At 39.2% G+C, this 13,870-nt stretch overlaps 1 protein-coding gene across 1 annotated transcript in view; it reads left to right on the top strand.

Annotated features, from left to right (window-relative positions):
• Nucleotides 1-6,923, top strand: part of SEMA5A (semaphorin 5A) — a 261,292-nt gene extending 254,369 nt beyond the window's left edge. The window contains exons 21-22 of the mRNA XM_050891819.1: nt 300-511; nt 1,911-6,923. Of these exons, the coding sequence (XP_050747776.1) occupies nt 300-511; nt 1,911-2,030 (332 nt within the window). The 3' untranslated portion in view covers nt 2,031-6,923. The remainder of the gene's footprint in view (nt 1-299; nt 512-1,910) is intronic.
• Nucleotides 6,924-13,870: the final 6,947 nt, after the last annotated feature.

Here is a 13,870-nt window from a genome sequence, read left to right as displayed (position 1 = left end):
TGCAATTCATTCATCTGTTATTTGGGTTCTGAACTTGTTTAAGCATCTTCCAAAAATCTCAGTCTTAATACTTACAGAGATGTATGAGTATCTAAGATTCTTACAATGATCCCTTCAGGGAAGTACAATGCATTTGCTACTGTAGGGATAAACCATTGCAATTGGGATGTTTCTGGGAAACACATGAAATTTCCCTTATCCTTATTTGAATCAAGTGCTTGTCTACATTTTTCCCCAAGTTGAAGCTTTTATTGCTACTTCCTTAAAAATAAGATTGTCGCCTGCTCTCCACTCTGCAGAGTTCAACATGTTTCACATGATCGCAGTGGGATTAAGTAGCTCAATACTTGGTTGCCTTCTTACCCTGCTTGTTTACACTTATTGTCAACGATATCAACAACAGTCCCATGACGCAACTGTCATCCATCCGGTGTCACCAGCTCCTCTAAATACCAGCATTACCAACCATATCAACAAACTGGACAAATATGATTCTGTAGAAGCCATCAAGGTGAGAAGTGGGTTGGGAGCTCTATAATGCACAACGTATATGGTCCTAGACAACAGTTCTGCTGTATCAAAAGAATTCTACTTGCTAGTTTTCTGCAGTGGCATTTGGTCTCAAATTATGCTGATTGTTAATGACAAAAATAGATTTCACTTGAGGTATTGTAATTACAGATCCTTTCCTTTGTCAATCCCTGCTATACAGGAAGTTAGATTTTGCGTGTATGTATAATTTATACAGCACCAGCCTTTCCTGGCAAAAAACAGACCACTCACGTTTTGTTTTGTGGGTTTTTTTTCCTAATTGTGTTTCCTAGTGGCTTGTTCAAGAAGTATATAGGGCCATTAACAATCATCATGACATATATTGAAGATAATCCTTTGGCTCCAATGATATGGTGTCAAGGGCACTGTTCATCTTCCTGCACTGTGTCTTTATACAGGAGATGTATCTGGTGAATATATTCTGCGTCAGACTCTCAGCTAGTGTCCATACCCAAAATATTCTGTAAGTGAGCAGTACAGATTTACATTAGCTGAGAGTCTGGCATATATCTATATCATATGATCATTGTTCCCAAAGAGCTATTTCCTTTTTACAACCTTTTAGAATAGCTCTGCTTTTCAGATCCACTGAATTAAGGAAGGATGAGCATTCTGAAAATACCTAGTTCAGTATCTTCAGATTACACAGTTTATTCATGCAGCTACAAAGCTTTTTGTAAGTGAGGATTTTTCTTAAATCCTACCTGGATAATCCAGTTTTTAATTTCTGCATTTTTCTTTCTAATTAAAGACATTTTAAAGAATTTCATTAAAAACAGCAAGAAAAGTCTAGATTTTGTAATCAGCGGTGGAATATGTACCTAATTTAAAGCTTTTGCAAATTCCACTAATCATCTCTCTGGATAGCTACAGAAACAAAAAAAAACCTTTGAAAAGTCATACTCTAAATACCCATATCACTTTTAAAAAAACAGGATTTACACTCTTAATACCTTCAGACATTTCTCCTACATATTGCATTTGAAAATCAAGGAATTAATGCAGTAAAGAGAAAATAATTCTTATTCAGTAAAAAGATGAGTGAATCATTCTAATAGGAAGAACTGAATATGTGTAATTAAAAAGTATTTTTAATCATAAAATTAGTTTTATAATATTGGGGGGAAAGTGCCTGGCTTTACTTTACTGAGTAGCATTGTTTTTGTAGGAATGTTATTATGTAAGCAGATACATGCAAATGCAAGTTTTTGTAAATGTGCAGGTATTTCTCAATGCATTTTTGACTGACTTACTATACACAGATATTTGCCACAAAAATTGCCTTGGTAAAAGAGCAGTTAGTGGCTACCTTTCTTCTGTCCTTCCCATTTTCTTATCTCTTTTTTTTCCCCCCCCAGGCATTTAACAAAAACAACCTGATTCTGGAGGAGAGAAACAAATACTTCAATCCACATCTTACTGCAAAGACTTATTCTAATACCTATTTTACAGATTTCAATAATTATGATGAGTACTAATGGGCTTGTGTATTTTCTGGCCTCCTGTAACTCCCCAGTCCCCAAGGCCTGTGCTACTTGACTGCTCATGTGATTGAGGCTTCAGAGATGAAGTTCAGAGACATTTCGAGCACGATCCAAGCCATCAATGTCCCATTGCTGCCAAAAGCCCAAAACACTTGTTTGTGACATGATGTTTTCTTTGCAGAGTACAAGGTTGGCCTTCAGTGTCGGGTGCCGCTATAGCCCCTCGGTGTCACTGGACCACTCGTGAGGATTGCATCGCTTCGCTCAGTTTCATAAAATTCCAGTCAGATTTCTCTAACAAGTGACTAAGTAATTCCTGAGCTTTAAAAAAAATAATAATGTTACCCCTTAAAGCTGCCCCAGGAGTACAAATCTAATTTTCTTTTTAGGCACTGTCTTTTATTTCCATGAGGTTTGAAAAAGGAGCTCTGCTGTTAGCCACAGAGCCCTCTGTGCAGTCTCCTGAAGCTCACACCACCAAAAAGAGCTCGCAGGGTGCTGGGAACAACGACAAGAAGAAACGTGGTGGTTTAGCGATGCTCTGCGGCAGCTCGGGGCTCTGTAGGGCTGATCTTCCTGGGCTGCAAATCACTCCAGCTGCAGTTCAGCTGTTCAGAGTGCAGAGACTAAGGCCGTACCAAGGGATACAGTCCTGTAATTAACCCAGAAAGCTACAGGGTTGGTGGTTTCCAGTTGCGAGCCAAGCCCAGTCACATAAAGCCTTCACCTAGTTTGGTTTAATTTTTGGGAGAGTGTGGAAGGGCATGTTCCGCAGGGAGGCCGAGGGAGGAGGGCAGATAGGAGAGGCACACTGGAAGGTTTTTCTGCGTGTCGTTAGTAAACCAGCCTTGCTGCAGCGTGTGGGCTTGCACGAGTCGTGGCATCCCACAGGCTTCCTCTCCCTGGTGCGCGCATATGGGAACCCGCCCGTCTCTCTGCTGTAGCACTCGCCGTCAGGCTGGTCATGGAAAGCTACGACTGCACCGCGTTTTGTGTGCCATCTGAGGCTCTCGGGGGTATGTAGGCATAATCATAGATCTGCTTTTCTCTTTCCGGCTTTTACTTTATATGCACGTGTCTGACAAACAAAGCTGGCTCAGAAAACGCAGATGTGTTTGCAAAGCGTTGTCTCATCTTGCTGCCGTGTCTGACCCACGCTAGTCAGCCCCTAGAGGAACATTCTTATGGTGTTTTAAGTGATTATCTTGTTGGACTTCAATGATGTAAATATTTAAAATACTGTTTGGGTTTTAAGTTATCAGTTTTAATTCCTTTTGTAGTGGCAGGTGAGGAAACAAAGCATTTTTATACCATTTTTTTTTTTGTTCTGTCTGTCTTCACTCACATTCATGACATTGTTATTTTTGTATCTGAAATTCCAGATGTATAACTAAAAAGAAAAGGGCAGGGATTTGGGCCAGATTTTCCAGAGTACTTAGTAGTAAGGCAGCATTTGCTATTCTCAGAAGCTTGTGAAAAGAAATTAAAAGTGAATATTAAGGATTAAAGAATTGGGTTTTCAGGTTTTTGAGCATGCTAGATGCAAAGATCATCGCACCAGAATACCAGGAAGGTATGCAAGGAGAAGCAGAGTGGAAATGTTTCCATTCTGTGTTTAGAACCCTTGATCATTAGGTTATGCTATGATAAACAAATAGAGAAAAACACGTGCAGATTATAATGATTCACAACTACGTACAAAAAAGGCAAAAAGTACCAGGAAACACTGATCATGTGAGACTGCATTTGAGCACCACTTTGGTGGTCCAGCCACTTACATAGCAAGGGTAAACACTGTATCTAATGACGGCAATGAGCAACATTTTTGAATGGGGATAGATCTGAATGTAGCACTATGCTTCCTATCTCTGTTCTGCAGTAAATTGAAAAAAATGCAAAGGAAGTGGTCTTTGAAAAGCTGTGCAGTAAAATGAATGCACATTTATTGTCTATGAAAATAATTAAGATCAGCTGCCTATTTTTTCCAGCTGAATAGTTCTCCCTGTTACTAACTCAGCCAAAAGAAAGCACCCCACCCTCACACCAGTTAATCTCCAGAAAGTATAATACTAGTTCTCTATAATTTGTGATTTTTTTTTACTGTACATTAGATTTGGTTTTCCAGGAAGAAATTAGCTGATTGCCTTGGGTAAGAGGAAATTTTCTCTGCAAGAAAATTCAGTGAAACAGATAGAGGGGGAAAAAGCTCGCCAAATCATAACCAGTCCAGTGTCTGCATCACTCTGTTCATGCCAAAAGATAAAATTTTACATTTAAATAAGATAAAGAAAATAAAACCTATATTGCTGCCACTGCCAAGAAAAAGCAGCACATGCACATATGCACAACACTGTTCCTCTCTGCCCCTGTACTAAGAGCACATTAGTCTGGCTTATGGATTTTGTATTTAGACTATTAGTTATGAGACTAGTATCTTGAAAATATTTGAACTATGTATTTTTATTTTAACCTTTTTTAATTAAAATTATCTGAAATTAGCTTTTTTTTTAACTCTTCAGTAGTTTGAGGCACACCTATCTTTACAGTGATCTATTTTCCATTCTTTTCACGGATAGGTACATATGTTAGATACATGTTATATATATGCAGTAATAATACCCTAGGTTAAGTCTGCATGATCATAGGTAGAAGTACATTTAGCAGATGCTCAGTCTGCTCACACTTCCATCTCCCAAAGGAGTATTTCAGGTGTTCCAGATCTTTGAGCAGCTCCCATGTGATGTCATTTAAACACCATGCCAACTTGTCAAAAACGTGTTTCTTTAGAATTTTTTTTTTTTGTCATTTAGCTTCCTAAATTACCTTGTTCTAAATCGCAGACAGAGGTATATTCAAACCTCTATCTAAAGCAGTAGGGTAAACATGGAAATTTCACAGCACTTCAGTGAGAAAAAATTGATGACAAGATCTCCTTGTCAAGCTAGATTCTGAGACAACAGGTTTTAAAGCCATTAGATATTTGTGTCTTAGGTAATTTTAGAGGACCCCAGATGCACCACCTATATCCGTATTTTCACCTTCTGAGTTCTACACAGCTGCCCAGGTAGTTTAATACAGCTTTTCCTAATACATGGAGCAAAGCAAAGTGCAATCTCTATTAATTTTCAATTTACTTTATTTAGCATTTTTTCTAAAATAGGCTACACACATTGTGGTGAAAAGCAGATTTCTCCATGAAAACTCTTATTTTTCTTTTGCCAAAAATGTAACAAAGTGGGCATTTGCCTGCAAATCTTGTTTAAGCCGATAGAGCTCTCAAATTTGCGCAAGGGTAAAATTTGGTTCTTACAGCATTGTTCTGTTCTTGAAAAGGGAAAATCAACTCCCTTGCCTATTAAATGCCATGCTTAAATACCCCTTATCCTTTTGCTTGGATAAAGTGATCTTTTCTGGATAAATAATTGTATTACCTCTGATGCCAATAGTTAATATTACTAAACCACTTTTGCACTGATTGCATAAATTTGAAAATGTTTCTCTATTTTGAATGCAAACATTTCGGCAGATAGATCAAAATTCTCTGAGTAAAGCTGTTTCTGTGTAGCCCTGCTACATGGAGTGAGGTGGAAGCAGGATTGCCAGTCGGATCCTGTACCGTATATACTTTCATTGGATAACTCAAAGTAGAATTGTGCTTGAGTACACATTTTGGGCTTATTTTTGTGTCTGATACATAGCGTACGTTCCTCAGTTGCTTACCAAATGGACTCCTGTGCTTGCAGATTTATCCTGTGCTTGATTTGAGTCTGATGACCTTTATGGTCATTTAAAGTTACTTTATGTGGAAGCTTTTCCAGCCGTTTGCAGTCACCTGCTGTTGGAGCAGTGTTGTTTGGCTAAAACTAATCAAGAGATTTTTGACTAGGATTAGGATTTTCATAAGAGAGTGGGAGAAAGAATGGGGCTTAAATGGCTTTGATTTCCAGGCTATTAAGCAGTACTGATTAAAGTCTCAGATGGGTGTAGGACACTGTGCATTTAGTTAGCTCTACCAGAGCTCCACAGCAACCTCTGGGAAAACACCACGTCAATGTACAAATCAAGAGCTACCAAAGCACTTATGTTAAGTGAAGAAGGTTCTCGGAGCATCAGACCATATGGCTGTTCAAACCAGAAAAGAAAGTAAGAGGTCCCAGATGCAACAAAAATGTTAATAGGAATAAATGCTTCAATATTTTTTTCCTCATAATTATAGAATGAATATATTCACTTCTTTAAATGTGGGACCAGTTTTATTAAAATCAGCGCAACATAAGCAGATTCCTAAAGTTAATTGTATGCATAATGGCTTTGCTGTATGAGATCAGTTCTGTAAACAGTTTGGTCCAAGCTTATCTTGCTCTGCTTGAGGCATCTGGCCGATTTCTGACTGTAGCTGCCACCAGCACCCTCTGTGTCTCGTCTGGGAGAACATCCTTAGATGGGCGGAGTTACGTCCAGGCGAGGGCTTGTGTCTCTCCACCAACACTACAGTGAGCCTAGAGAGATACGCTTCTAATTGTCATTTGGATGCCTAAATTTAGATTGGCAAAAGCTAGGCTCTTGAGTATGATTTTACTCATCACATAAGTAACCACACCGAGTTCAGTGGTATGGATGTAACAAGTTACTTATTTTAATGTGTTTACAGGATTGAGCCCAAAATATATTGCTTCTGCACAAATCCATGCACAGTACAAGATGACTTCAATAGTAAGAAAACAGATTCATTTAAAATTGTTCACAAGCAAATCTGCATCTTGATATCAGGGAATAGATATGTGTTCATTGTGTGGGGTATTTGAATTCATTCCTTTCTTTGCTAAATAAATGAATGATAAAACAAGATACTGCTTGACTTCATTTAAAGCCATTCTTCCAAATAAAGAAGGGTTCTGGGATCTGTGAATGTTTTCCCTTTCTTTTTCTCTTCTCTTCTCCACAAAAATGAATCTGTGTGTGGCTGAAATGGCCTTTAGCTAGACTGTTCTGTGTAACTAAATGAATGCTTTGCATTGTGTTGCCATGCGACAACATTTTCTAACTGGGATGGTACAAAGAGGGAAATGTGCTAACCTGGGAGGTTTGGCAAAGATTTCAACCCCAGCAGTAGCAAGGGTAGGCAGAAGTGGAAACAAAAACGTAGAAGAATGTGACTGAAGGCTTGGCAAACTTGTCAGTAAACTTTCACAGAAACTTAGAAGCTTTTTGGGAACTGCCAAGGGCAAGGCTGTTGGGACTGTAACCTCCCGAATAGTCAAGCCCAACTAGTTGCTCAAGCAAAAAGCAGTCTGATTGCAACAGGTACTTGTGCAAAGTTGTGATTGTTACTCAGAGGAGAAATGAACTGGTGACACTCTCAGCACCAGGTTAACCAGAAGGGAACGGAATGCTTTCGCAAGCAGTAAGCGCCACAGTACAGGTGGCATTTTGGCAGTATCTGTGTCGGCAGGAAGGATAGGGCGACAGGAGCAGATCTGTAGAGCAAAACAGCTGGTGCTGAACTCATGGATTTTGGACTAGCTCCAGGCTAGTCCCACAGGCTGAACACCCACTACCAGTTTAGAGTGTACCCCTTTAGTTTCTCTCATTCATAAAAAAAACCAAACCAACAACAAAACACCACCAGATGGCACGCTCTGAGACTGCTCCATGGTGCAAATGAAAGCACAGTAAGAGGTGCCCTGGGAACTGACAAACCTTTTGTTTCCAGTTGGCTCTTTGGATCCAGGTTGGACACTTTTTTGCATAGTTCTCCCCTTGCCTTTTCTGCTTGTGGGAAACTGATTACAGCTCTACCTAGCTAAGGATTTATCAATTTGAAGGAGTGATTTTATACCAGTAGTGAAGTCTGCTAAAAATTTGTATTGTAAAACTGACATCAAGGACTGTGCAAAAACTATTATACTGGTACTGAGTCTGTCTTATTTTAATTGTTCTTAAACTGCACGTATTATAGCAATTCCTCAACTGAAATGAACATCTGAGCAAAGCTGGTAGTTTCATAACATCATTTCAGAAAAAAATTCAATCAGTGTAACTTTCAGCATTCTCACAATCCAATCCTGGAGGCTGAGAATGCAGAAAGAAGCTGTTATTCATGCTTTTTTTTTCTCCAAAGGATTTATCCACAAACCTCATCCAACAATAGCTTCAGATTTTAAAATATCGTGGAAGGTAATTAACAGTAACACAGTATATGTTCCAGGATTCAGCAACCATATTTGCGAATCACTAAGCCCATGGTTTTGAATTAATTCTCCCTTTTGTTAGCTGCAGCAGTAGGCATTGTCTGAAAGTGAAATAAATAGGAAATTTCAAATAAATGGGACATTTAAGGTCCCAACTTTTAAATAATGCTTTGAAGCCAGTACAGCTGCAGAAGAAATTGCTTTTGTATCTGTGTGCTGAAAAGTGCTTTCTCTTGTCACAGCCCTAAGAAATGTCCTGTACAGTGGAAAAATTGTTTTTAATAGTGATATACCCAAGATAAAATAATTGAAATAGAGCTCAGAGATTTTTAGCAATAGTAAACACTTTTGGTTTGGTATCAGGAGAATGCCATTGCTTATTGCAATAATGGGAGTAAATGATCCTTGTACAGAACTTTATAGGGAATAATTTTCCCTTGCCATTAACTCCTTCAAAAACAGCTTCTTTAGCAAAACTTCTCAGGAGAGCTGCTGAAGATACTCACATTTAAGAAGAAACATTGGTGCAGTGGCTTGAGCACAGAAGCACGGGTGCAGGGATCTAAACCAGTTACTTAGAACTGCAGTCTCATTCCACTGACACGGAGCTCACTTCAGATTTACACCTATTCAGACGGCTCACTGAATTTGTATCCTAATGGCTGTCCGTTGACTTATTTAGTACTCCAGGGAGGTAATTTAACATAATGCTTTACTGATCATCTGGAACACAGAGAAGCAGCTCAGTTGATGGGTGGTGACAGTGTTTTTCCATCATATGTCTGCACCCTATATTTCTCTCTCCAGTGATATTTTTTGATATCTTAAATGATTTAATTTGATGAATTAGCTTTTATCAAATTGGATTCGGGGGGGGGGAGCGTACCACTTTTCTAGTCTCCATTACTCATATTGATTAGTATTCACAATTTCCTTTTTGACTTAGTGTCTTTTTCAAGCTTCGATAATAAGGATTTTACTGCCTTTTTCAGGTCTTTAATGTCAGCATGACCTGAACTTCATCCTTTTGTGCTCATTTAACACTTCTCCCCAAATCAGAACACTTATCCTTAACACGCATACTCAAATCTCAGTCACACATCTGTGATCTTCTAGCAGCCTTCCACTACCTAAAGGGGGCCTACAAAAAAGCCCGAGAGGGACTTTTTACAAGGGCATGTAGTGATAGGACAAGGGGTAATGGCTTTAAACTGAAAGAGGGTAGGTTTAGATTTGATATAAAGAAGAAATTCTTCACTATGAGGGTGGTGAGGCACTGGAACAGGTTGCCCAGAGAAGTTGTGGATGCCCACTCCCTGGAAGCGTTCAAGGCCAGGCTGGATGGGGCTTTGAGCAACCTGGTCTAGTGGAAGGTGTCCCTGCCCATGGCAAGGGGGTTGGAACTAGATGATTTTTAAGGTCCCTTCCAACCCAAACCATTCTATGATTCTAAGCCATACTTTTTGTTTGCTTGTTTTTCGCACTAGCAGAAACAGTACTAACCCACAAGGGAGTACCAAGTTCTGCAGTGATAAATTTGGGCTCTGTACAGAAGAAAATAAAAATCAACTTCTTTACCTTTTTATATACCCTTTGAAGCTTCCTGCCTGGTGCTATTTAGGGGCCATAGTGTATGAGTATATTCCTCTCTAAGAGTGCTTTCAAGTCAGTGCTTACAGTTAAAGCCATGTTTATGGGATTTCCTGATCCCATGAAACGTTAAGTGTGTTTGATATTAAAACAGACATAAAACTTGCCATCAGCCCACACCACAGAGATGGGTAGAAGTGTTTTCAAATCTCATGATTTGGCCCCAAATATGGATTAGAGTCATTCATTCCCTTGATTTCCTAGAAATATTCATGACTTCCCAAGACCATTCCTTGTATGGGTGGTTTTTTTGAAACCGTATCAATTATTTATTCATGGCCATAATAAGCCTACCTTTGCCTATGATTTCCCATGAAACCTGAGCTAGGATTTCTCCTGAGGTATAGATTAGAACAGAAGACACTTTCTAGTAACAAAGACGTTGCTGTTAACATATACCTTGCTGCAGAAAGGCACAGGTTGAAGAGGGCATTCTCTTCCCATCTGTGGCAATTATGTAGAAAATTAAAATAGAGGAAAGTTAGCTAGCTTGGTTCACTGGGAGTGGTTTTGGAATATAAATTGCTCACATAGATTACAGTAATTAATGTACCGTAATAAGAGCCATCATGCGGGGTAAGACCAAAAGCGTCTTTAAGCCTCTCTCCTGGCAGTAACTGAGAGCATCTATATTTGTGCTTCAGTTGTTCCTTATTTTGCTATAATCCTTTTAAAGGATAGCCTTTCCTTGCTATGGAATCAAATATGTCTTCATTTTGTACTTTTATTTTTTCCTCACAGGAATTAAGACTCTCTGAGTCATAATGAGATTGCTTCCTGCATAGCAGTCCTGCCCCCCACCGTAACTGCAAAGCCCGTCCGCCTGTTACCCTGTGCTAGAGCAGTAAGTTGGTGCTATCTTGCAACCCTTATTCCAGCACAAGTTTCCAGACGCTTGCATGGTTGCCTCCATCTTCTCGTTTCCTGTCAGAAGCTGGTTTCTGGTTATGAATTTTAAATCTGATACCTGTGTATTCTCTGGTCAGCCGTGACTGGGTTGCTTCAGACTCCACCTGACGATGTCTCAGTTCTGAAACAAACATTTGATTTCAGAAGGCTCAGGTGGGTACTTAGGGACAGACAGGGTTATTGGGGTGTTGGTTGTTTTTAAGATTAAGATAAAAACATTTTTCAGAGGAAAAAACATGGTAGGTAGACAAAAGTGAGTGCAGCCCTCCATGTTAACAACCATTTATGCATGGAAATCTGTGATTTAGATCCCAAAATCTTACACAGCCCTTGTGATGAAAATTCATAGGAGAGCTTGATAAAAAAACAAAACCAGAAAATAACAAAAAACCCTAAACCCCCAACAAAGCCAAAGAAATCTCAAGAGAGGGAAGTTCATCCACCATACCTCTCTAGCACATCCACTTGATCTAGAGTTCAGCATCTATTAAAAAATTAAAGACAGTTTTTAAATGCTCACAAACCCCAGGTAAATAAGTGAACAAGCAAAATTATCCTAATATTCAGAGGAGCTGCAGTCCTGTTGTGTTGCAAGAGCTGTGTGATGACATGAGCAAGTTATCAACCTGGAAAATTTGCAGATAATAACATTTAAACATAGGTGACTCTTTTAACCAACACAAGGAACCTTCCTCAAAGCTTTCCTGGAAAAGCAGAAAGACTTCTGCTGCTGAGCAGGTCAGGATTTGATTTATTTCACCTGCACATTTTCTGCAACCAGTAGCAGGTGGGATTCAAGGCTGGGGTTTTTTAGCATAACTCTCTCGTGTGCCTTTCTCTGCTCTCTGATGTCTCTGGATGAAAAATCCCTGCTCAAAAGACAAAGTACAGCATAATTGCCTTATGGCTTTTTACCTGCTGTTTGTAGCCTGTTTGTGAAAAAACATAAATGTTCTTGTCTATCTGGACTCACATGCTCTCTCTCCCATGCATATGTGCACACAAGTACATACATGTCCAGCATGGCAAAGGGAGACCGGGACAAAGATTGCTGAAGTCACTGTCAGATCATAGTTTCAGCTTTTTGTGTATGTAATGATATTTTTTCTGCATGTTCCCTGTGATCATGGTTCTTACTAACGCTTGAGAGCTCACACGCTGACAGAGATCTGGTACGTAAACACAAAACAGAAAATTGAGTTTCTGTGTGGGAGTTGTTAATGTGAGTTGCCTCAATATTTAAGCAGTAGGTGCTGACAGCCTTTGGTTTAAATAATGTGTTATTATCTCTGAAGAAAAGCATCTGAAGGGTTACTCAGCCAGTCGATACAAATTGAGTTCAACATCCTCTTGGTTTCCTTATTAAACAAAACATCACCAGGTTTGCAGGGGCCAATTAGTGATCATTATCAGCGGTACCACTGGATTGCTAGCAAGCTGGTCTGCTATTTCGGCTCCAAAACTGTGCTCTATGAAGTTTCAATGAGAGCCAAAAGAGACGCTAACAAAAACTAAAGCACCACGCATGAAACTTTGCTTCCTAAAGCATGCCTACTCACAGGTAGCTCCCAGGAGATCAGCAGCCTAGAGCACCAGCTTCCCTGGTGGAAGTCCACCAGATCTCCTCATATGCTGAAGAGTAATTTTTGAGCTTATGCTTTGTGTAAACAGCTTATCTCTGGGTTGTGTATGAGGACTGAAAACAAATCTCCAAAACAGATCCTGGGAATGATGGATTTCTTTTTTTTTTTCCTTTTTCTTTCTTTGTGGACATCTAGGTTTTACCCTTCCTGTGGCTGTGGTATCAACCGCTCTCCAGTTCTTTTGAACCACTGTCTTTGAGGACAGTAAGAATAAAAAACAATTTCTCTGATCTCAGATAAACCTGTTTTTCCTAAGAACCACAAGTCTCTGTTAGGCACTGAATCAAAGTTGAACTTTGAACAAAGTGTATCATGAAGGAAAAAAAATGCTGACCAGCAGTAACAAGGCACCTCTGCTGTGGGCTCTAGGCCAGGAGTCTTACAAGTTTATGTGTAATATAATGGACCTGATGTAGTGAACTCAGAGCTATCGCTAAAAAGTAGGCAGTTGCCAGCAGTGTGGGACCTACTGGGACCTCACTTACACATAAGTGAGCCAACCTCCAAGATTACCACTAGCATCACCACCACAGTGGTGATAGCAGACTAATATATTCTAATAGCAGACTCAATGCATATCAGAAATGGCAACTGCACTTGGAGGTGGTGTTTGTTAGAGTGATGTGTCCAGATGGTAGGCTTTGGTCTGCTTTGTCCGTATGATAATAAACTCTTGATTTCCTCTCTGCACCAAATCAAATTTCTACAAGAACATTAGCCACTTTAACCAGTTATTAATTTGAATTAACTTCAGCAATAGCCCTGTAACCAACCAATAATGACCTTTTCCTCACCAAAAACCTAGAGTACTAAAAAATAAAAAGAAATATTATTTCACTGTTTGTCTTCTATCCACTACAAGTATTAATGTTAAAATATTCTTGTTCAGTATTTTTGTCATGCTATCTGCTTCAGCCAAATCAACAAACAAAACAGGCTGTTGCCAAGAAATTTTATCTTTATGCAAATATATGAAATAGAATTTAATTTACCTAACTCTGAGCAAGTGTTAAATTGTGAAAGCCTGTTTGTTTAAATACAATGAATGCAGTTGCAAAATAGTTTCAGTCCAAGAGGACTGAAGCAGAGTTTAAAGTAAATATTGAAATGCACCATTGTTTATGCAGCAATTTCTTTTCCTGCAGCTCTGTCCTGGTGGTAAATATGATTAGAAGACCTAGGGTGAGAATAACAAACAAACAAATAAAAAAATGGTGAATATTTACATAGGTCATCAGGAAACAAATATCATGTAATACGCAGGAATACTTGCGGCTCTTTCTTACCAGTGCTAGTAGGTGAGATGGGTAAGTGGCCTTTTACCCTTTTACAGTTGGATGGCTTGAAATTATTTATAAGTCTGAATCACATCCAGATCATAAATCTAGTCCACAAATTGTTGTGAGGGACAGTCTTTTTTCAAGAGAAGCCCTAGGCAGCT

The sequence above is a fragment of the Gymnogyps californianus genome, chromosome 2, assembly GCF_018139145.2.
Source record: "Gymnogyps californianus isolate 813 chromosome 2, ASM1813914v2, whole genome shotgun sequence".
In the NCBI taxonomy this organism is placed as follows: domain Eukaryota; kingdom Metazoa; phylum Chordata; class Aves; order Accipitriformes; family Cathartidae; genus Gymnogyps; species Gymnogyps californianus.
The sequence above is the reverse complement of the archived record's forward strand: the minus strand, read 5'-3'. Positions and strand labels throughout refer to the sequence as shown.